The sequence below is a fragment of the Leptonychotes weddellii genome, chromosome 8, assembly GCF_054177405.1.
Source record: "Leptonychotes weddellii isolate Sample4059 chromosome 8, ASM5417740v2, whole genome shotgun sequence".
In the NCBI taxonomy this organism is placed as follows: domain Eukaryota; kingdom Metazoa; phylum Chordata; class Mammalia; order Carnivora; family Phocidae; genus Leptonychotes; species Leptonychotes weddellii.
In genome coordinates, this window is record NC_138376.1 from 17,940,177 (window position 1) to 17,965,746 (window position 25,570).

Sequence of the window (25,570 nt, forward strand, 5' to 3'; positions counted from 1 at the left end):
AGAAGAGCTGTAAAGATCTTTCTCAAGTACCTGCACACACAGGTAGGATTTAATGAGAGGCCTCATTTTCCCACTTAACCTCAGTCAGGTGGCACTGCCAACAGCAAGGACAGCAAACAACACAACTTGATAGGTCTGAGTATTCTTATATTGTATTTTGTTGTATTTTCAGAAATATCTTGAATTTGGGGCACTATTATAATGAAATAAGGACAAAAAAGGATTATACATTGGCCTTGTTCTTAAATAGTTTGGAAGACAAACTGCACTCAGGTGATACGCGTCAACTGCCTATGGGCAATTGCAAAGCAACATATCAAAAAATTTGAAATTAAGAAGTACAAGTCCAACACTTTAATGTTAACAAGGAAAATTTCCAAACACAAGAAGTCTTCACAAAATTAGATGTGAGAAATTAAGTTCTTCCAGAGTTAAGTGTCAGAGATAAGTCTGGAGGGCAACAGGAGGAAAGAAAGATGGTGAGGCGATCCCCACACGGGTATGTAAATGCATATGAAAATGAGTATGCAAACGAAGTTAAAGAAGAAAGTCTTTTTTAAGAGAGCCTATAAATAAAACGTTGGATTCTTTTCTACCTGAATTTACCAGTTGCTGTTCCATCACCCCGCAGCCAAGCACTTCTAGCCATTCTCCATGGAAGTTGATCTCCATCTCAAAGGAAGGATGAGTAAAAGGAAAGTAGCAGTCTACCCATCTAATGTCCAGTCCTGAAAAGATGCCAAATAAAAACAGATAGTGTTAAAAGGCAGTCTATCCTTCCTTATGATCAAGCTTGCCCTTCTGCTAATGACAACAATTACGACATTCTGAGTAAAATAAATAGCAAACAAACTCATTTGCAACACGTTAGGGGGAGGTAATAAATCTTAAAACTTGTGAAAAACTGGGCATGTCTTTTTCAATATGAAAAACACTTTGTGCAGCTCCAGGACCCTCTAAAACCAAATCAGTCACTTGTCAAATCCCTGCAAACACCTGGCAGAAGGAAAAAATTAGGTAAGATCGTGGGAAAGCTGGTGATTCTGTTAGTTCTATAAGTGAAAATGATATCTTTTCAGAGTTAAAGAAAAAGGAGTTTTACTATATATGCTGCAAACTTACTTATCAACAATATGACCAATATAGGATAAACTAACCAACTTTTACTTCTGTAAGTATATATATATATATTTTTTAATTAAGTTTATAAGAACAAATAAAAAACTAAGATCAACTAAATGTAAGCAAAACATCTAGGAAGTCAAATTTTTTTTCTACAGAGGAATGACAAATATTCACACATCTAAACAAACAAGTAAATGCTAGAATGAATTTCTCAGTAAGCAATCTTGAACATGGCACTCATAAACAATATTATTATTAATTAACAAAGGAAAAGACTAATGAATTAAAAACAATTAAACCCTGCAAAGAGCACACATTACTAACAGCAGAAAAAGCAGATGCGAAGGTCACGTGGTAGCTAGATACCCACCATGAGGAACACAGAAAAGTGGGCAGCTGACGAATCATCTACAGTCTCCTGCCCTGGCTCCCTTCACTTTGTGTAATGATCTTTCTGTTCTTTAAGCAAACGCTCCTGATTCCATTTCTCCATGGTAACATGACCTCCTACGAACTGAGAATACTGTCTTTTCTCACCCAAGACTATCTGCATTTTAAACCTTGTGGGAATCAGAATGTGAAATGAAAAAAATAAAAATAACAAAAATTGCTTCCATTTATTGAGGACTCTGTCAGCCCACCTCACAGGGAAAAAGATGAATAGATAGCTCAAGTGTAGAGGCACAGAGCTAGCAGATGACTAGGCCAAACCCAGGTCGGCCCGACTCCAAAACTCACGCTCTTGACAATTAAAATATAATTCCTGCCCATCAAAATAAGGTATTTCAAGAATCAAAAAGCACATGAGAACAGGGGCACCTAGGTGGCTCAGTAGGTAAGCATCTGCCTTCGGCTCAGGTCATGATCCCAGGGTCCTGGGATCGAGCCCCACGTCCGGGTCCCTGCTCCGCAGGAAGCCTGCTTCTCCCTCTCCCACTCCCCCTGCTTGTGTTCCCTCTCTCGCTGTCTCTCTCTCTGTCAAAAAATAAATAAAATCTTTAAAAAAAAAAAAAAAGCACAAGAGAACAGAATTATGAAACATGGGGACCTTCCCTATGCCCCAGATGACAAAGGACAAGGTAGGCTTTTCTTTCATTGTTCTAAGAACATTTTAGTTGCCTTATTTTCCTACTTACCTGCTGTCTATAGCAAGTGACAACTGATTTCTGTTACACCAGTAATACCATATTTCCCCCTCTTGTTATACATGTGCTGTAACAAACGTTACACTGAACATAAAATACAGTGCACAATTTGACAAACATTAACATGTATACATCCATGAAACTGTCACCACGATCAATATAATGAATATATGCATCAACCCCAAAAGTTTCCAAGTGCCCTTTAGTAACCCTACCCACCTGCCTGTTGCCCCCACCTCTTCTCATCCCCACATCCCCAGGCAACTGCAGATCTCCTTTCTGTCCCTACAAAGGAGTTTGCATTTTCTAGAATTTTATAACAATGCAATCATACAGCATGTACTTTTTTTTTGGTATGGCTTCTTTCACTCAGCAGAATGATTTTAAGATTCACCCATGATTCACATATCATTAGTGTCTTTTTTTTTAAAAGATTTTATTTATTTATTTAAGAGAGAGCGCTTGCACTCAAGAGAGAGCACGAGCGGGGGGGGGGGGCGTGTGGGCAGAGGGAGAGGAAGAAGCAGGCTCCCCGCTAATAGATCATGACCTGAGCCAAAGGCAGGTGCTTAACCAACTGAGCCACCCAGGTGCCCCTAGTTCCTTCCTTCTTATTACTGAATAGATTTCGCCAACAGTTCTTCTAATGGGGGGTGAAAAAGTTGTTCCTGTTGCAGGCCACTGGAGAAGTGTCGTCCCCTGAGTAGTTCTGACTTTTCTGTACGGAAGCCACTAGGATGCAGAGCAGGTGCTTATTTGCCACTATGTTCTGAGAAGAAGGTATCAGTACACCTGTGTGTTTGTCCATCTTTGGGACCAACAATCCCCTACCATATTTTTATTAAAAAGCTGCAGAGGCAGTCCTGCTGGTAAACAGAAATGTGTGAAGCACTGGGATATATAACTGAGTGCCGACGGACCAGCAGATAAAGCATTTTTATCATTCTTTTTTGTAACTCCTGCCAGATAAGCACAAATCACCTAGCGAAAACAATTTAGAAAAACCAATTTTGTTTACATGGCTTGGATCAAATTCTACCAAAAGCAAGATGAGTACTCAGGGTTAACAGGATGATTCCATCATGACATAATTAAACATCACCTGGAACAGAGTTAGGTGAGGTCTACACAAATTAATTTTTCTTGCATATCCTTATTTTATTCCTTTGGACAAGCTAAATGCATACAATTTAGGGTTGTTTTTTTTAAGATTTTATTTATTTATTTGAGAGAGAGGCAGACAGAGATATCAACAGAGATAGTGAGAGAGAGCACAAGCAGGGAGGACACAGAGAAGCAGGCTCCCCGCTGAGCAGGGAGACTGATCCCAGGACTGAGATCATGACCTGTGAGCCAAAGGCAGATGCTTAACCAACTGAGCCACCCAGGCACCCCACACAGAATTTAGTTTACATAGCTTTATATCTCACACCTGTAAAACCTTAAGTCCCTACCCCAAGAAGAAAGATTATTTCAGATATTACTAAGCCCTGATAATAATCACGTGTTGATTAAAGTAATTCTATTATCAATTTGTATTAAGCTCAAACTAAATCCCTACTGCATAAAGTCTATGGGAAGTGAAGCCTGCATAGAGACAGGACTCTATCTCCACACACCCATCTGCGCTGCTGGTGTGATGGTGTCAAGAGAGCACAAGGACTGAACTGGAAAGTGATGTAAGGATCTCACCCCTTCTCTGGGAAGCTTTTTTTACCAAAGGGTTTTGGCCACTTCTAGAAGTAGGAAAAACGATAACTTTGGAATAACATGTTTTTAATGTTGCATAAATTCTTAAGATCAAATGTCCATATATTGGTTGCATCAACCCTTGCTGTTTTTTGGTTTCAGACCTCAGTCACCCTGGCCCTGGGTTTCTTCTTGCTCAAGTGCCCCCAAAGGCATCTGTCAGGAACAAGGAAAGTAATTGCAGAACACGTGAAGATGATTAGTATTACTCACTTGTGGAGCAGAACCCATTAATAATAATATCACAGAAACTAAGAAAACACAGACTGGCAAAAGTTACATCCAATGCATCTAGAACATTTGTAATCCTCTTCACCTCCTTGGATCCTTTGTTAAAAGTTTCCTTTTTAAATCTACATGACCTTGCAAAGAATGCAAAGCCCATACACCATTTATCCTCTTTGTTCCACTTCTTTAAAGACTTCAGTTCTTCAATTCTGCTTCCTTCACAACAGGCAAGAGCCAAAATCTATGAAACCCCAGTTTGGGGAAGCCTGTAGCTCTACTTCAAACATAAATGGTCCTTATTTGAAAGTAAATTCTATTAGTTAATGTGTAATTTTTGCCAAAACACCATATTTTCTATATTTTCTAACAATTTAAATTCCAGTTACATTGACACATTAACACTAATTCTTTTAAATCACTACTAGTGGAATCATTTATTGAATACTTTTTTTTTTTTAAGATTTTATTTATTTGTCAGAGAGAGAGCACAAGCAGGGGGAGTGACAGGCAGAGGGAGAGGGAGACTCACTGCTGAGCAAGGAGCTTGATGGGGACTTGATCCTAGGATCCTGGGATCATGACCTGCTGAAGGCAGACGCTTAACCGACTGAACCACCCAGTCATCCCTTATTTAATACTTTTATGTAACACCCAAAATACGCTTTCTTCATGTTTTGTCCCCATAACCTCAAAACTATAGTAAGGATTAATATATTGGGTTTAAAAAGCAACTTGACATACAGCTTATATTAAAAGATGTGATACTGAATAGCCAGCTAAAAACTTAGTATGGCTTAATTCACATGCCATGTACCAGGAGTCAGTAAAAAAATCCACTTAAAACTATGTATTTTGTGTTACATATTAATAGAGAAAAATTTTTTGAAAACATGTCCAAATCATATAGATTCATTATGCATTAGACCAATCTCATATTGGGATGATAGAGGGAAATTAAATGCACAGGTGTTATATATCTAATGGAAAATAATGCCAAAGTTTTTTCTTTTGTTCTTTCTTCCTTGGTTGGTTGGTTGGTTTGGACGGAATGATTTACTAAACCATATTTATAAATGAAGCTCAGAGCTTTTTAAAAATTGCCTTAGAACTCTGCGAGACTATAGCAACTGTCAAAAATTATACACCTTAATTTTTAGCTAGGAGCCAAGTAGAAGAAAGAACACCTGAGAGTAAACCAAACCTGATTTGCGTCTCAGATTTTGACCTTTTTGCTGTGAAACAGTGAGCAGGTTAATTAACCTCTCTGAGACTGATGTTTCTCCCTGCTGTGTACAATGCTGGCTATCTCACGGGGGTCTGGAGTAAAGAACCTATGGGAGGAGTCCAGGTTTTCTCAAAGGCAGAGATCCTCTTTGGCAATGTGGGCACTCACTCTGCTTTCTCTCCTAAATGAGGATGCTGATTTTGTCCAAGAATGAAGAGAGCACAAAGTCAACTGGGACCTCAGATATGATTAGTGAAAATTCCTTCATAATAATGCTGTGAGCTCAAATGGGAGAGGGGTTGCTAGAAGTCTAATTCTCTCAACTCTGGTGAGGTATTACCTGCCCCTACTGGCCGCAGGGAACCAGGGGCATGGGAAAGGCAGCACTGAATCTCATCTGCTTTGTACACCAGCCTCACAACTGCTCGATCCTTGGAAAACCAATGGGGGACACAATGAAGGGGGGCTGTGTGGGGGTCTCCTCCCACCAATCCCTGTCTCCTATGCGATGTTGCAGTGTTTAACCACCCTCACGTACTGTAAATATTAAACAGGTGTCATTCCTTCTCACCCCCCCAACCCACCTTCATCACAGATCTCATATAATACATTTAATTGTCCTGACTTACTGGCTCACTAAGGGATTCGTCCTCTTTCCCATACCCCTTATATTTAAAGATGAGACTTTGCTATCAGAACCACCTCCCAGAGGTGTGAGAATGTAGATTTTAAAAGGTTGATGGCCCAAACTAGAACACGTACCAGTGATTTTATATATCCTCCCAAAGTTTCCCTCCACTGAAGCAGATAATTTTTTAAACTGACTATACAAATATGCAATTAATAGGTGCTATTGGGCATTAATTTTTCAACAAGTTTTTCATTGGTTGGTAGCAGAGAAATAAAATGTAGCGCTCTGATATAGGGCTGCTCCTCACGCTTTCTGCACAGGATTTAGCATGCATCCAAGGAAAGAAAGCAAGGTGGGGAGAAAAAGAAAGAAAGGCTAAAAATAAATTCTTAGAAAAACTAAGATCATCCTAGATGACTACAGTCTCACTAGGGAAATTACCCGGCCATCACCGTCAAAGTTACCTGACAATTCCATCTTTTCTGCTTCTGTTTAATTGAATTAAGACCCACAGCCCTTTAAACTGAAAATACAGCAAGCAGCATACAGGCATTTTTTTTCCCCAGATTTCTCAATATCTCTCTATTCTAATGGCTTTCTTTAAAAAAATTATTTTGGGGCACCTGGGTGGCTCAGTCAGTTAAGCGTCCGACTCTTGATTTCAGCTCAGGTCATGATCTCAGGGTCGTGAGATCAAGTTCCGAGTCAGGTTCCCGAGGTGGGGGTGGCACCTGCTTAGGATTCTCTCTCTCCCTCTCCCTCTGCCCCTCGCTGCTCCTTCTCTTAAAAAAAATGTAACAGGTATTGTGTTCACAGGGTTCAAAATCGAAATACTGTAAGAGGATACATTTTACTATATAAAAGAGCATCAGTGGCATCACAAGGAACAAAACTTTTGTGACCATGTGAGCTGATGGATGCTAAATTTATTGTGATCATTTCATAATATACACACATGCGAGGTCATTATGTTGTATCCCTTAAACTAATAAAACTTGTATGTCAATTATATCTCAATAAAACTGGGGGAAAATAGGGCATCAGTTAAAGTGTCACTGCATCCCTGTCCCTGTCCTACCGCCTCCTCTTGGACCCTCCTCTTGGACCCCTGCTAGGGTTACCTTCTCATCACCAGATGTAAGCAAATACGAACATGTACGTCTATTTTTCCTCCTTTCTTATATAAAAGACAGCATTCTTGCACATTATTCTACACCATGCTTTTTTCACTTAATGATATGTTCTGTAGGCCTCTCCACCTGAATACACACAGCACGTACCGCCTCATTCCTTTCCTTACTCCTGCATAGTGTTCCAGCAAGTGGCTCTGCCACATTTATGTAAGAAGACCCTTATACTTGAATTATATCCATTATTCTGCTATGAGCAACAGTGCTCCAACAAACTACCGTGCTGTTCAAAGAGGAAATGCTTGTATAGTTCTAATATTGTCCTCTGTAGGAGTTGTACCATTTTGCACTCCCATCAGCTCAATATTTTTCAAGGGGGCCAAGACCACACAACTAGTTAGTAAAAGAGTCAAATCTGAGCTCAGGTCCTGGCTGAACATTCAGGGTATCTACTGGGTGCCGAGACAAGACCACCCAGGTTGACCTCCCTGGGCAGCTCCCACGTAGCCAATGAAGAAGCTGAGCACCACGGATAAGACTCCCAGGTTCCTGCTGAGTCCCTCACCCTTGCTGTCTGTTTGCACCTCCTGTCTCTCCCCTAGCAAACGAGAAGAGTATCCTCTGGACTGAGTAACCACATGGCTGGCAGTAATGAGGGAGAGGAAGCACAGGTAAGGCTTGAGGCAGCCATGTGGGAATATGAATGTTGATTCCATTTCCAAAGCCCACCCCACAAGCAGCATGAAGTCATTCACAACGTACAGTGAATTCCCCATGTAGGGCCTTGGAAACCCGGCAATGCCATCACAGTGACTCTTCAGCACACCAATCCTATGTGTCTACACAGCCACATACCCTTGAGTCCAGGACCACAGACTGCTAAGTGGAATAAAATCATTCCAACTACACAATTAATGTGAAACATTACCTTTTCCCTCTCAGAGAGGGAAAGAGGGTAATAAAATTCTCGGTGTGGGACCTCCACAGCACACAGGACAAGACAGAAGCTATTAGCACTATTTCAGCCACAATGACTCCCTCTGCTAAGACATTCCCAACGTAATAGCGGAAAACAAAAAACCTAGCATTTTCTATCACCAACACTGATAGTGTAACTGATCACACAGCTATTATCACAGTCTTCTACTTGGAGGAAAGACCTGTGTGATGAAGTGTTGTTCCAGGCTCTTGCCCTGGACAAGGGACACGGGAATCCTTTTGATCAGAGCTTAGATCTGGAAATGATATTATCATCTCTCCACCTCATAATGGGTTGAAAATGGAGTATAGCACAATTTAATGTGCCCTCCTTCCAAACCTGGGCATGGGGTCAGAGGCACAAGGATAAGTGACTGTTCTCTGGCTATGTAGGGAGCAGAGAGGACAGCTTAACAGCAACCTGGCCTGAGGTGAGCCACAGCCACAGGCCCTTTGGTCCTCGATCTTCCTCACCAACCATTCCCAAAGGATGGTACACAGACAAACCTTCTAGACAGAAGGCTCACACTCCACCCTCTACAAATCTGATCAAAGAGACATGGGTAGATGGGTCATAGCGTAAGGAAAGAGTGATCCTAGATCTAGGATCAAATCCCAGCTCCACCATTTTAGCCAAGCAAGTTCCTTACCCTCCTTCACTGCCTCCATTTTGCTTAAAATAAGAATACTTAACTCACAGAGTTTTGGTGACAATTCAGTAAGGAAAAGTATGTAAAGAACCTAAACACCAAATGGGTGATTTTTGAATTGAACGTCACTGAAAGTCAGGCCATAATCTAAAATATCTTTCACTTTTATAAAAATACAAAAAAAATAAGCATTTCTAAATTGCATTCCTAAGGTAATCAACATGTGCTGTTCATTTCCTGTGACGCTGTGCTGACTCCCTTGCATGTCTTCTCTAATCTTTACACTGGTATAAGGCTGGCATAAACACTGCTCAGGAACCACCATTATTCTCATTTTATAGAAGAAAGAATGGTGGTCACAACAGCTTATATACCTAAGTTTACACAGTAAATGCCATGATCAGAATTCAAATCCAGGTGTCAGACAATAAGCCCTATGCTGCCCTCCACTGGAGCAGACAACGAAAGCTACACTAACTTGGTTTTCCATGCAAAGTGGCCTTACAAGACCAAATGACACCATCAGACTCCTTGTTTTTCCAACACATTAACGACAGGTATGATAAAAAGGAAAAAACCAAAAAGGTATAATCTCCATTCAATACTTCCATAGGCTAGAAACAGAACACAAATGCAAAACCGTGAGAGAGGAGAAAGCACAGTGCTGCTGGGCTCAGGGTCCACACTCAGGAAAGGAGCCAGGAGCCTGCCTTCAGAAGGATAATGTACTACTGGCTTGCGATCTGAGGGAGACTAAAAGCTTAGAGTCAGATGCTGGAATGGAATAAGCTTCATGCTCGTAAAAGGAGAGTGACAAAAACTCGCCAAATACAGCCTGGGGCAGGAGCTCTGAAGAGCTGTAGGCTCAGAGATCCAAGCCATAGGTGTTGGATCTGCCATCCCCTAAATCAGAGCTAGTTAGTACATCTGACAGATCTTTCTAAGTCCATTCTGGATTTCAGGCCCAGAGAGCTACATGAAACCAACTGCAAAGTCACATAAGGGAGAAATAAGCAAAGCAGGAGAGGATAAGAGGGAGGAAAACAGAGAAAAGGAGAAAAACAAAAGCAAAAATCCTCCACTGAACAGGAACCTGCAAACCAAAATTCCAAAGTACATGAATAAATCTAATGTTAAGTAAGCCAGCCAACAAAACCAACCATCAAACATGAATTCAGTCCAGATGAGATTAATTTTCTAAAACAACCTGATATTTTAGGGGTGCCTGGGTGGCTCAGTTGGTTGAGTATCCGACTCTCAGTTTTGGCTCAAGCCTCATGATCTCAGGGTCCTGAGACTGAGCCCCATGGTGGGCTCTGTACTCAACAGGGAGTCTGCTTAGAATTCCCTCTGCCCCTTCTCCACCCCGAAATAAATAAACAAATCTTAAAAAAAAAAAAAAAAACCTGATATTTTAAAATAAGTATGTTTCCAATATCCCAAGAGATAAAGCACAATTCACTGATTTTTCCTTAAAAAAAAAAAATCATAAGGCAATCTTTTTGTAAACCAGATCTAAAACAATGCAACTTTAAGATTTTAGCCGTCTCCCTATCAAACTCTGCTTTGAGAAGGAAAACCCCAGCCCCCAGTTTCAAAGAATTCCTGTTACAAACATTAAGCATCATCAAAAAAGAAGCCAAAGAAAAATAAAAAGAGTAAGTGATAAGAGGTATAAGAAAAATAAGAAAAGGTATATATTTTTTTTCTTATTTTACAGTACTCTACTTACGATTTTTCGACTTTACAATGGAGTGAAAGTGATACGCATTCAGTAGAAACCGTACTTCTAATTTTGAATTTTGATCTTTTCCTAGGCTCTTGTGCTGCAGCAAGCTGCTACTCCCAGTCAGCCACGCGATCACAAGGGTAACAACTGATACACTTCCAACCATTCTATATGCATACAACCATTCTGTTTTTCACTTTCAGTTCAGTATTCAACAAATTACATGAGATACTCAAGACTTTTTTATTATCAGATAGGTTTTGTGCTAGATGATTTTGCCCAACTGTAGGCTAATGTAAGTGTTCTGAGCACATGTAAGGTAGGCTAGGCTGAACTATGATGTTTGGCAGGTTAGGTGTATTAAATGCATATTCTACTGAGGATATTTTCAACTTACAATGGGTTTATCAGGACGTAACCCCATCATAAGTCGAGGAAGATCTACATCTAAAAAAAGGAGTAGTCAAAGTGTCAAATGAAAAAGAAAGACTTCCATGTCTGGACAATGTGGAAAAATGAACCAGTTTTACCCTTCCATGTGAAAAACTAAAACAAAAAAAATGCCACATGAGACACTGGACATCCAGGTAACCAAGGGCATTGATCCCTGGGAGGTGAGTCCTAACACTGCCCCAACAGAGAACACAGAAAGAGCCCAGAAGTCTTCCCAAGTTGAAGAGACAGAGCTGGGAGTCTGGACAAGTCAGGGTTAACTAGAATTCGTAGGATAGAGTGAAGGAGAGAAGAGGACTGTATAGACAGAAAACCCTGAAGACCTGCCAAAAAAAAAAAAACCCTTTAGTATTCAATTGAATACTGTCAGTGCTTGAACCTTCCCAAGGCCAGAGAACAAACAACACAAAAAGATTAGAGGGAATAATGCTGGGAGCTCACAAGGACCAAGAATATTGCCAGTTCCCAAAAGCCAAGCAGAAAACCTAATAATCAATGGGTTATCAGTTACAGTACTAAAACAGGTCTTACATTGGTTGTGGACTGAAACCCTACGCTGTCCTGTCTAACAAGACTTAAAAAAGAAGGGCCAAAAGGATTAAGGTATTTCTAAGTAATCCTGGAAAAAAACCTCAGGAATATTATGAGGAATACAAAAATACTGATAATATTACAAGGTAAAATTAACACTGCTTGGCATTCCACAGAAAAATTATCATGCAAAGAAGAAAAAAACTAGAGAAAAATAAGTAACAATTCATCAACAAATGACACAGACAATAGAAGTACTAGAAAAAAGACATTAAAATATGTATCATGATAGTACTCAATGTGTTCAAAAAGTTAAAGGAAAGAAAATGTTATGTAGAGACAAAGAAGATATAAAAAAGACCCTAACTGAAACAAATGAATGGGGTGAATAAGAAAGGAACACTGGCTGGAATTAACAGCAGATTAGACATTGCAAAAAAATAATTGGTAAACTTGAAGATACAGCAATGGAAACTATCCAAAAGGAAACACAGAAGGAGAAAAAAAGAAACAACACTGAAAGAAAAGTGAATAGAACACCAATGAATTGTGAAAAAGTTTCAAATAGCCAAATATAGATGTAATTGGAATCCCAAAAGGAATGAATTAATAGAGAAAATATATGAAGAAAAAATTTACCAAAATTTCTCAAATTTGATGAAAAATATAAACCCATCAATCCCAGCTCAATCAATGTCAGGCACACACACACACAAAAAAATCTAAAGAAAACTACACCTATACAAATCATAACTAAATTGCTTAAATTCAATGACAAAAAATTTCAAAAACAGTCAAAGAGAAAAGACACATTATGTACAGAAGAACAAAGGCAAAAGCAAGAATGACAGCAGATTTCTAAAGAGAAACAATGTAAATGAAAAGAGACAGAAACAATATTTTTAAAGAACTAAAACAAAAAACCCATCAATCTTGAATCCTTCACCCAATGAAAATAACACAAAAATAAAGACCACTGGACATAACTAGTTGGGTAAATATAAGACTTTTTTTCTTATTATTTAAATATCTTTAAAAGCTAATCAACTGTTCAAAACAAAAATAACCACAATGTATTTAGCAGTTGATAACACATATAAAAGTAAAGTTCATAACACCAATAGCATAAAGTCCAGAAAGGGAGAGATCAAAGTCTATTGCTGCAAGATTCTTATACTGTACACGAGTAGTATATTATCACTTGAAGACAGACTATGATAACTTAAAGATATATACTACCAACCATAAAGCAATTGCTAGAATAACACAAAAAGTTATAGCTACTAAGCCAAACAAAGCAGATAAAACGAAACAGTAAAAACTCAACAATTAATCCAAAGGAAGCGAAGTTAAAAAACAAAAACAAAAAAAAAGAGAGAGAAAGAACCAAGAACAAATATGACAAACAAAACAAATAGCAAAAATGATCATTTAAACTCAACCACAGTTCAGTTAGCTAAATAAATAAATAAAGTCCATTTTAATAAAAAAAAAACTCAACCACATCAACATCCAAATAAATGCAAATCATCTCATTAAAACAACTTTGAACAAGAACAAAGTTGAAAGACTTTAACTGACTTCAAGACCTATTATGAAACTACTGTATGTGCAATATTGCATCAAGATAGACAAATAATAGATGAATGGAATAGAATAGAGTCCAGAAATAGACCCAAATATATATAGTCAGTTGATTTTAGACAATGGTAGAAAGGCAAGTAAGTAGAGAAAGGATGGTCACTTCAACAAACTGTGCTAGAACAACTGGATATCCATATGCAAAAAAAACTATAATTCGTAGCTCATAGCATATATAAATTTTTTCAAAATAATCACAAACCTAAAAATAAAACTGAAAACTATAAAACTTCTAGAAGAAAACAGAGTAGAAAAATCTTTATGACCTTGGGTTACAAAAGATTTCTTAGACATTACAACAAAAACATACTCCATAAAAGAAAAAGTGAATTAATTAAATTTCATCAAAATTAAGAACCTCTGCTCTTTTGAGGGACACTGTTAAAGGAATGAAAAGATAAGGCACAGAATGGGGGGAAATATCTGCAAATCACATATCTGATAAAAGACTTGTCTCCAGAATACATAAAGAAGTTCTGAAAATCAATTTAAAAAATTTTAATGGGCAAAAGATTTGGTTGCTTCACCCAAGAATAGGTATATGGATGGCAAATAAACATATGATACTCAGCACCATTAGCCATTAAGGAAATGCAAATTAAAATCACAATCAGATACGACTATACACTTATTAGAATGGCTAAAATTAAAATGACTGACCATACCTAGTATTGCTAAAGATGAGGAGCAACTTCTACTATTATAGCCTACTAACAGGAATGTAAAGTGGATCAACCACTTTGAAAAACAGTTTGACCGTCTCTTATAAACTTAAACATACACCTCCTATTCAGCCATTCCATTCCTACCTATTTATGCAGGAGAAATAAAAACATATGCCCATACAAAGACCTGAACACAAATATTTATAGCAGCTTTATTTGTAACTGCCAAAACCTAGAAACAACCCAAATGCCTATCCACCTGGATGGATAAACATATTGTGAGCTGTCCATATAATATAATACAACTCAGGAGTAAAAAGGAATGAAGTATTAATACACACTACAACATGGAAGCATCTCAAAATAATTATGCGCAGTGAAAAAAAGCCAGGCAAGAAAAGACTATATACTGTAGGATTCTGTTTACAACAATCTAGGCAAACTAATCTAAAGTGACAGAAAGCAGATCACCCTAGTTACCCAAGGCATGGTGTGGTAAGGGAGTGTGAGCAGAAAAGGCGGTAAGGAGAGATAACAAAGGAAAAAAAGTACAGAAGGAATTTCCCTCTCCCGTAAATCTTAATGTTTTCCAGGTTGCCTGTATATCAATCACCTACAAGCAGAAATGCTAAGTAATAGGTCAGTTCCTGGCACATTAGTCATCTTGATTACAGTATCCCTAAAATTATAAGTACTTTTTTCACTGTACCTCAAGGCCCAATAATTTTATTTCATTTACATAAAACACCAAACAATTTCAACTTCCTATTTCTCTAGAGTAGGGAACCTGTTCCCTAGCCCCTGCCCAACCATCACACAAGTGTGGACGTTTTTAGGCTCCTTAAAAATATTCCAGCTCAATTCAATTATAGCTATCTCAAACTTTCTCCCAAGAGGTTTCCTTGTACCAGTTCCTTTGCCCAGAAATGTCAACTCTAATACAAATTTTCTCCATTTACCAGACATCTAAAAAAAACTGTCTTAGGTCTCTCTACATCTAATTCCTAGGTGATGTCGTATTTCCCCTGAACACCCCTAGTGGATACAATGCAACGTACTTCATATCCCCATTTCATAGCTAGTGATCCCAAGGCTCATAGAAGTTGACCATGTCAAGCCAGTTTTTATATGTGCAGGCTGCCTGGACAACATCCAAGCCACAATGAGCACAGAAAACTCAACACTGGCCGAAGGCAACAAGAACCTTGGTACTTCACTTCCTAGGAGTACTCTGAGAAAGACAACCCTCTCCAAATCAGATACTAGACAGCCCGAACAAGCTGATTTAAAAATCATTAAAGTAACATGCTTAAAACTTTTTTAATTGGATTCAATTTTAGGAACAAAGTAGAACTAACAACTATAAACCCAATTATTATTCTCAATTACTTTCACTTAATTTATATTAACAAGTATTGGTAGATAGAAAAAAAAATGTGAAAGAGATATGGAAGATATGGGATCTTCAGTACCGTTACCAAATGACATTACTCTTGACCAGGACAACATTCACAACACAGAGCCCTAGAATGTTTCAGCTGGATGGGACCATATGTAGGCTGGATTGACAAGCAGGTTATTTTGGGGGTATCAACACCTATGGAGGAAGAAGGTGACAACAAGTTGGGGCAGAAGGAGAAGTCAATGAGCTGCAATGAGGCCCAACAAAGCCTTAACCTCATCACAGCTCTGGAACTTAGCCAATCAAAACTGCCCCGTGGTGGGGTTGTGGTGTGGTGCCCTGGTAGTGTGGTGGGTCAAAATGCTGGGCCTTTATATTTCTGCCACAACCAGTCTTTAGATGTGGGCAGCCCTGAGAAAGGCATGTCCTTGAGCAAGGAGGCAGCCCCCAGTTGAGGCAATTCCCAAAGGAACTGACAGCTGGAGGCCATCTGTACTCCCATCAGCCAGGGTCCTTGGAGAGGCTCCTGGGACATGCACCTCAATGACCATCACAGGTCTTTTTTATTTGAAACAAAAGTAAGAGACATGACTTGCCCCCGGCAACATATCTAGTCAACAGCAGAGGGTCACAGTCCATTTCTCCATCAGACTAGTTAATCTAAACTGTGCTATGAGGTCAGTGCTTTCTAAATGGAAAGTCCAATGTTTAGCAAGACTGTGCAGAAGAAGAGCTGTAAATCCTGAAGGACAGAAAGTGAAACTAAAACGTTAGCAATCCTAAACCCCCGTTGCTTTGAAAGAAACGATCAGCCAAATATGATACAAAATATTGGGGAAACAATTTAGAAACGTTAAAAATGACAGCAAATGCCATAAGCATGAAAACAGTCTAAAGGGTTATTTTATTTCTTTCTAATTCCAAACTGGTAACATCTCTCAGCCTTAGGATGCTGGTGCAATTGAAATGTTAGCAGAAAATAATAAAACTGCTTTGGAGAGGCGGGGGAAAAAAAAACCCCGACACTAAAGCAGCTGTAATAACAACAAATTGCCACAAGGAAATAGTGTGTTCTGATTTTTAATTTTGCTTTTCAAGAACAAAGGAAGGTGATATTAATAACAACATCAAAAAAGTGGAAAGCAGGTTTAGACCATAAAAACAAATATAAAAAGAATTATTGGATAATTCTGAGCCCTGCTGAGGCAGTTACTGCTCATCAACTAAGTAAAGAAAGACCGAATCTGAAGTTTTAAATTATCTTTGGATTTAAAATGTAATTGCATATGATGTAGCAAATAGGGCTCTACCCCGAGCTAGCTATAGGAGTCAGGGTATGGGGAGAGTCACAAGGGAATGCCTAGGGAGATGCCCAGGTTTTTCGTTTTTGGTTTTTTTGACATCATGGCTTTTGTAGACCTCACAGTCTCTGAAATACTACTTAAATGATTACTTTCTATCTTTTCAAAAGAGCTAACCTCTAACCTGGGCTCGAAAGTCAGACCAATGGGCTAATAAAACCGGGCTCAAACACTTCCTGGCTGTGTGATCTTCACAGCACTGCATTTCTCCATGTGTAGGTTCCACAAAAAATAGAGATTATAATCATAGATGCAGGTCGAAACAAAAAGATCCGTGTGCAGACTTTGACACTGTTAATTATTATCTCTAGCACTGTCATTACCATAATTAAAGCTATTATTAATCTAAATGACACCCAGATTGTTTGTACCTGGACAGGTTTACCAAGGAATTTTTCAGAAACTAGCACCCCCGCCCCCCAAAAAAGAGTTAAATGATCCTCTGAAATGCCTGAAGAACATGGCACTTCTGCTCAGAGTGCAGAAGAAACAGCCAAGAGTCTTGAGGGAGTTGTTAAGATTCAGCGTGAACCGTAGGAGAGCGCACAGCACCTGTTTCTTAGGATACATACCTCCTTGCCCTTGTAGTTCATAAGATGGACCTGGGTTTGACTCATCTTCCCACCCTGCTTAGCATCCAACCCAAGAAGCATCTTAGCAGATGTTCTATACATGCAAACACACCTGGGGACAAGCTCACACACCCCTCCCGGCGACAGCTCCCTTGGCCATACATATGGCAAAGATACGCCGGGGTTAGGCGAAGATGTGTCTTTAAGGATTTTCAGGGTAATTGGCTACTGTGTGAATGGGGTTAAAAATAATCTCATGGCTGGAAGGAAAGAAAAAATAAAAGGCTTTTCTCACAGATAGACTTTAGTGCACTGAACAACACGTATTCTCCAAACTAGTTTTTTTACTTCAACGCCATATTCCACAATTCTGCCAACTCAGTCTTACAAACAAAATGTGAATTTGAAGATTTATAAAATAGCGACTCTCATCTGTAATGAAACCTGAAACCTAAAAGTCTAGGCTAATAGCATTTTAAAAATAAAGCAAAAATAAAGCAAATAAAGCAAATTGTCTGAAATAGAGAGGCTACAACTTCACTACTCTTTCAAAAGTTAAGATTCTCAATTCTTGGCCATGAACATGCCCATCATGTAAGATAGGCACCACAGTCAGAGAAATCATACACTGCAGAAATGTTCTCTTATAAGGAAAATTGCTACCGGGAAACTTTCACCTCAATGCATGATTTTGAATGCTATTCGAATACAAATATTAAAAATAATAACGTAAAGGAAATCCAGCACCAGATTCAGAGAAATAATCCCCTAGGCCCCTGGGAAGGTTTTATAATCTATACAAGGTCTAGAACATTGTTTTCTTTTTAAAATATTTGCTGGCTGGTTCTTTGATTGTATTGTATTTCTTCATAAGCTCCCTGTTTTTATTGCCGTGTCCTCATTTTTCTTCCCTTTATTTTTTTTTCATATTTACACATTTATTTACTATTTTCTCCTCACAAGGTACCTTTCACATATGTTACCTCATTTTATTCTCAGGGGAAACAAGTATTATTGCCTTGGCTTTTTAAAAGTTCTAAGAAAACTGAGGCTTAAAGCACTAATTGACCTGTTAAAGATTTCAAAGTGGAGGAAAGAGAACTTAAATTTAATTTTTCTGATTGCACACTACCATCTCTCAGTGGACACGAGATTTTTTTTCTGTTAACCATTTTTCTTCCTTTCTCTTCCATTCTTCATTCCTTAATGCTGTAGCGCTGTGTGCTTATGCTCAATGACTAGCGTCAGCTCTGACTTCCTCCAGCCGGGAACCTGTCCTGGCGCACATGCCAAATCTCAGAGGAGGTGCCTCTCCTACATGCTCCCATAACACTTCTGCTTCCCAGTGAGAGGAGTCAAGCTTCATGGCTCCTTGAAAACAAGCTATTATGTCTCACTTATTCAACACTGTGATGCCTGCAATGTGTCGGAAATCCAATGGTGCTTCCTGCTCCAAAAAATAAAAACCCACCCCCAAAGAGAGCTTAGATGAGCACATAGAAGAGGCAGCACCTCTGGGACTCAGCATGAGCACCAGGAAAGGTCCCTGGTTAGTGGACATCTGAGTTGACACTAGAGGATAAATAAGAATTCTCCAGCTGGGAAAAAAGAAGAAAGAATTACTCAGTTGAAGGGTAAAGGGGCTGGGAGGACTAAACCAGGTGACAGGGGAAGAAAATAATGAAAACTAACCAAGTAGGAGAAACACAAATACTAAGCTTTTAAGAAAGGAGGCCACCTGCCTATTCAGAACCACTCAGTAATCTAACGAGGTGGCAGTTCCTAAACCTCATCAATAGCAAATCATTTGATGACAGAAATGTTTTGCAAGGCCTAAATAAAGAGGGCTCTAAAAACAATTCTTTCCATGGTTTGACAGTGGGAAAATTCAGATGGTCCTCAATCTGTTTGTAAAGCTGCTGGAGAAGGAACGCTATCTCTCCCTCCAATACTACCATCCCTTCTACCCTAACCTGCCTTGAAAATGGCCTGAACAACACAATCCATCTCCCTCCAACACAAATCCTTTCTTTTATCATGAAGGTAAAGAGAAACTGGTTATAATAGGATTTTCCCATCAGCAATCTCTATCTGAAACCTGTTTCACTATTACATCATTTTAATACAAAATATTTCATACCAAGAGACAGAAATAGAAAATAGCAAACATCCATGCACCCACCATTCAGTTTTATGAAATCGTAACATTTTGTCATATTTAACTTCATGTCTTTTTGATTTTAATAAAACACTATGAACACACTTGGAAGCCTGATTTGTACCTCCTCCCTAATACCGTTTTCTGCCTCCTGGAAATAGACAGTAGCAGGAAGTTGATGTACTCTTTTTAAAAGGACAGGAATATAAAGAATATACAGAATTATTTAGTGGTTTCTTAAATATTACATTAACTATTCATTTTACAATACAGCAGTGGAGATGCTCCAATAAACCTTGCTAAAACAGGGCAGCAGAGGCTTAATGAATTAGAACAAGAACCTTTGTAAATACAATTTGAACTCACACATAAGTAGGGAAATCTGGAGGTACAAAAAAATAGACATAAATTAATAGTAGGTGAACACTCAACTTCCAGCTGGGGGAATGATAACTGAGACTCGTACATACAGCCAACACTGTGTATTTCATCCTATTTTTCTGTTATCTTTGTCAACACTTACAAATGTTAGGTATGTAGGTTTTCACATATGAAAAATGACAATCAATAACTCACAGTGGTTTTCATTTGCTTTTCCCTTGTTACTAATAAGGGTGAACATCTTTTCCTATGTTCATTAGTCATTCTAGTTACACCATTTGTCACCTTCACCAAATGTCTACCCATTTCTTAGGTTGATTTTTTGCTTGTTTATTTGGAGGCATTCTTTATATATGCTGAATGCTTCTTTGACATACCACTATGCTCCTATTAGAATGTCTAAAATTAAAATGATTGACCAGGAGCGCCTGGGTGACTCAGTCAATTATGTGTCTGACTCTTGATTTCGGCTCAAGTCATGGACTCAGGGTCATGAGATCAAGTCCTACCTCAGACTCCACACTGAGCATGGAGCCTGCTTAAGATTCTCTCTCCCTCTCCCTCTGCCCCTACTCACCTCTCTCTCTCTCCCCACAAAAAATAAATAAATAAAAATAAAATAAAATGATTGAACATACTAAGTGCTGTTGAAGACATAGAGCAACTGGAATTTTCATACACTATTGAAAGGAATGTAAAATGGCACAACCACATCAGCTAATAGTTCAGTGGCTTCCTAGAAAGTTAAAATACAACTACCATATGGTGTAGCCATTCCACTCTTAGGTGTTTACCAAAGCAAAATAAAAGCATGTGTTCTTACAAGGACTTGTGCATGAATGTGCATAACTTTACTTGTAATAGTGAAACACTGGAAATGATCCAAATGTCTATCAATGGGTAGATGAATAAACAAATATGAATGTGTAGATGAATAAATAAACTATGGAATGGAATACCACTGAGCAATAAAAAGAAATGAACTACTGATATACACTACAATATGGATGGATCTTAAAATAATTATAGTAAGCCCCACCCCCCCCAAAAATAGGGTACATATCATAGGATTCCATTTATAAAAATCTAGAAGGTATAAACTAATCAATAGTAACAGAAGGTAGATCACTGATGTCCTGGGATAAGGAACTGTAAGGAAGAGCAGGAAGGAGAGATTACCAAGGAACAGAAAGAAACTTTTTTGGGTGATAGATATGTTCATTATCTTGATTCTGCTGGTGGTTTCATAGGTGCATACATATGTCAAAACTCATAAAAGTGTGTACATATGTTCAGTTTACTGAATGTCAACTTAGCAGCTTGTACATTTTAAATATGTATCGCTTATTTTGTATCAATTATAACTCAATAAAGCTGTTCCTTAAAAAATTTTGTAAGAATAGTAGGAGAATAAAAGAGAATCCTAACCATGCTAGGCTTCTGTCTTCTAAACATCCTGTAAAAAACAGGTCACGATTGGAGCGCCTGGATGGCTCAGTCAGTTAAGCGTCTGCCTTCAGAACATATCACGATCCCAGGGTACCGGGATCGAACCCCACATCAGGCTCCTTGCTCGGCCGGGAGCCTGCTTCTCCCTCTCCCTCTGCCTGCCGCTTCCCCTGATTGTGCTCTCTCTCTCTCTCTGTCAGATAAGTAATTAAATCTTTAATAAATAAAATAAATTAAAAAATAAAATACAGGTCACAATTTAAAAAAAAAAAAATCCCCTAACCTTCTCTTTACATGTTTCTAAAAATAAGCAAAATACTGTCTCAATAAATTAGAAATAGTGAAGGGGGTGGGGGGCATTACAGACAAAAAATTATCCTGGAGATATAAGGGAGAGTAAATGACTAAAGTGAGAATCCAGGTCTTAAAAAGATTGTTCTGCCTCCAGGAAATTCACTGTTAATATGTTTGCTATTGATAACAGTAATCAGTATGCCAACATACAAAATTTTCCACTGGGCCAACTCACATGGTTGAGAATCTTGCCCCATCAATCCAAGTACTATATTAATGATAATGCAGCAATAAAATAATACTAATCAGCCAATAGACTTTCTCTCCACAATCCTAATCCATTATCATTCTTATCAAAGGTTGTAATCATTTTTCTTTCTCAAGCTAATTCCATTTTCATGTCCTCCTGCTCCTCAAGTGAAATGAACCAGCAAATCCATAAGTTCTACCTCACGGAGGATGAAAAACACTAAGCCACAACTTAGACTAAAAAAATCTAGGAACACCTAGACTTAATGACTTCAAGAAAGATGGTATTTGTTAAATATTTAATCCCCCAAAGAAAGACAAAGTCATTTGATACCTACCATCTCCAAAAATATGTGTCACAAGTTTGGTAAGTGTTTGCTTAAGGTCAAACTCGATGAGCTTCATGGCCTCCATGGTATGTGTCTCTTGTTTATAGGCAGAGCGAGAACTCTGTTCAAAGAGCTGTAGGCTTTCTCCATCCTTCATGCCAGCAAATAACTGTAAACCAAGAGAAATAACATGCATAAATAAAAATAGTATTCTGGCCAGCCTACATGAAAAAACATAGTGTGGGAATAAAATTCGTTAAGTCTTCTAGTCAATGAACATACTAAAAGTAACATTCATTTACTACTGACTTTGAACAAAGCACTGTGCTACATGTAATGGAGAGTCTTTAGGGAATTAAAAGACGCTGTTCTGATCTTTTCTCATCTCTTCATTTTACTTTGGCTTAACTTACAGTCATTTCCTCAAAAGAGACATTATCTTCAATGCTAGTGCAAATATCAGTGAATCAGGCTTTCAGACTCTAAAATTATATTCCTGACCATCCTACAGAGTCCTTACAGTGTGACCTGAGACTATGTAAGAAAGTATAATCCAAGAATTAAATTCTGTAAAGTTCATGAAGGCAGGAAGCATGTTGGACTTTGCTTAACCTTGTTATCTCCAAAGCCCAGGACAGGACCTGAAACATATTTTTGCCATTTACTATCGGAGTGAACCAGGACAAGTATTATGGTAGATAAGTTTCAGGTAATGATTTGTAAAGTAGATATAATAACACTAAATTAAGAGACTTTGTGATAATTAAATAAATATATGAAAAGCATAGCACATTGCAATGGCTAAATAATTTTGATTATCATCACAATCATCATTATTAATCACACCTGTTATTAGTCATGAGCTGTTTTACGACTAAAATAAAGTGTCCCCATCTTTAACAACAAAGTAGATCTTCACCTTCTAGGAGAGGACTCAAGATGGATAACTGAGCAAATGAATCTATCATTCTTTCCACCTAATGTCCAAAGAAATAAAATTTTTTAAATGTTTTAACAAAAAAAAGTCAACTGCTATTTCCAGTAATATTGAGCTGAATAATTAGAACCTCATAAATCTACTAGAATATACAAAAATTCTTAAAAGCATAGAACTAACACAATAGAGAGGAATAACTTAAAACTGTACAAGAAAGCACAAAACCAGAAAGAAAAAAAAAAAAAAAGGCCAGCATAAGCCAGAGAGGAACACTGAGAATATTTACATATCCAATGTTATCAACTGAAAAGCTGAATGTTGGTTGTGACAGCTTACCATGGCAAATGAGGCTCAAGTGAAAGTCCACGGTGCCTGACCAAGTTGGGCTATCAAATAAATAGTCCTAAAGGACTTACCCCGTGATAAGGATGAATACAATATTCTTGTACAGACTTGCAGTTAGCGGTCACATTACCTGGGCAAGAGATAGAACCTCAGGCTGTGAACATGGACTAAGGCAATCACAGACCGGTAGCTCCTCTAAGTGCCCAGCAAATCAAACCAAAATCTTCTAAGAAAAAAATTCTACCATCCTATAACTCAAATTAGTCCTATGAGAACTGAAGACAATGCAGCTGCCAAAGTCTATGCCTTTCAACACCTATTCTAAAAGTAACTGAGAACAAAAAGAGCAAATAAAACTATTAAAGACCATGCCCTCACATGAAACAGACAATGCCCACATTTTAAAATGATTGCTCGTAAAAAGGAAGGAAGGAAGGGAGGGAGGAAGGGAGGGAGGGAGGAAGGAAGTCAGGCACGCAAGTTAAATAAATCCCAGAGAAAAGGAGCTATTATATTCGCATCCCACTTATTACCTTTGAGATAAGTCAGGGCAAGCTGAGAAAAATAGAGGGGAAGAGAGAAAAGGGGAACTAGTGAGGTATTAAAGTTGATCTAAAATCACCACTAGAAAGAGTAAGTGCCATTAGTGTGAAAGTACTACAAATATTCTAGGAGATGTGACTAGGCACAAGTAAGGGACAGCATGACCAATTAAAAGTGACAGTCAGTCCTCAAAAGGCATGGTTACAAGGGAAGAGAAAAAGATGAAAATTATGAAAGACATCCTTTGGCAACTGGGTGGGGAGGAGAAAAAAGCAAAAGAGAAAACTTAGAGTTCCATAAAATAAAGCAAACCTAAACACTTAGAGGATTTATAAAATCATTCCCTTCCCCACCTCACCAAAAAAAAATCCAAAAAACACAAAAAATTCCACTAAAAATTCTGCACTTTGCTGCACTAACAGAAGAGGGCACCAAGACAACCTACAAATTCTTCTGAACAACCAAAAACCCACAAAAAGTAACAGAAGAAAATAAAATAAAGCTACAGAGAATTATTGCTGCCCCCCACAAAATCAGGAAACCATTCAATACAGTTGAACTGATGAAAATATAACCCTTTTCCCTTTTCCTCAAAAAGAAAGTCAAGAAGGTTAACATAATACTTCAAGACTAAATTAAATACACTAAAACAAGCATTTGGGGGTATAAATAACTGCTTGAGTCAGAAACTCAAAAATTAAGACAAAAATGTATGGAAAACAGGAAGAAATGAAAACAGAGTTGATTGAACAAAGGAAAGAAAGAAAAGAAGTTTATCTCAGAATGGAAGTCTAAATTATGAAGTACACAGGAAAGAAAGGCCTCAGTGAAGATTTAATCAGGGCATTGAAGAAAAGCAGGAAGACAAACAAGGTAAGAACGATGAGGTGAAGAAAGAAGAGTCAGAGAGAAAGTGGTGGAAACGGAAGCCATGCAAAGAAGGAATAACATGTATATAATTTGAAGTCCCTGAAAGAGGAGAAACAGAACACAAGAGCAGAACTATTGTGCACTAGATAAAATAAGTACTTGAGAAAATACACCTGAGAGGACAAAACACAAGACATATGTTGGTAAACACTACCAGACCTAAAAGATGAAGAGGAAAAAAATCCCCTAGGCCTCCAGGCAAAATGATCCAATTAATTAGAAAGGCAAAGAAATTAGACTAGCATCAGACTCTTCAAAACAACATACAAAACAGGGCAATAATGGAGCTATATTTTCAAACAATTCAATAATAATAAATTTTTTTCAAAAAACAAAGAAAAAGTTATGAACCAAGAATTTTATACCCAGCAACACTGGCTTTTGCATATCAGGTTTATAGAAAAAGCTGTAAACATACAAGAACATGGGGAATTTCACATTAAAGAGCTCTTTTTGAAGAATTCACCAAAGCATCTTATTCAAGCAAAAGATAACCCAGCACACATTAATGATGACTAACACATTAATGTATAAAATTATAGATTTGAGACTAAAAGAAAGCAGAAATAATGGAACAAGAAATGGAAGGAGAGGGAGTAGAAGTGAAAAGTGAAATACACACATTGGTTACTGTATACAAGATAGGTAATAGTTAAAGACCACCTTTCAAACAAACTAGTAAGTTAATCAAGAAAACAGTGAAATGAGAGCTTTAAAAAGATGTAAATACAAAAGTTACC

The 25,570-nt window shown here is 38.1% G+C and overlaps 1 protein-coding gene across 14 annotated transcripts in view; it reads right to left on the minus strand.

Annotated features, from left to right (window-relative positions):
- FARS2 (phenylalanyl-tRNA synthetase 2, mitochondrial) overlaps positions 1-25,570 on the minus strand; it is a 471,129-nt gene that overhangs the window by 336,029 nt on the left and 109,530 nt on the right. For all 14 annotated transcript variants that reach the window (XR_014147549.1, XM_081827736.1, XM_081827742.1 and 11 more), the window contains 2 exons: positions 22,085-22,244; positions 597-728 (listed from right to left, as the gene is read on the minus strand). Coding sequence is in view for 13 of the 14 variants with exons in the window: in XM_081827736.1 (XP_081683862.1) it covers positions 597-728; positions 22,085-22,244 (292 nt within the window). In the remaining variant the exon portion in view is untranslated. The remainder of the gene's footprint in view (positions 1-596; positions 729-22,084; positions 22,245-25,570) is intronic.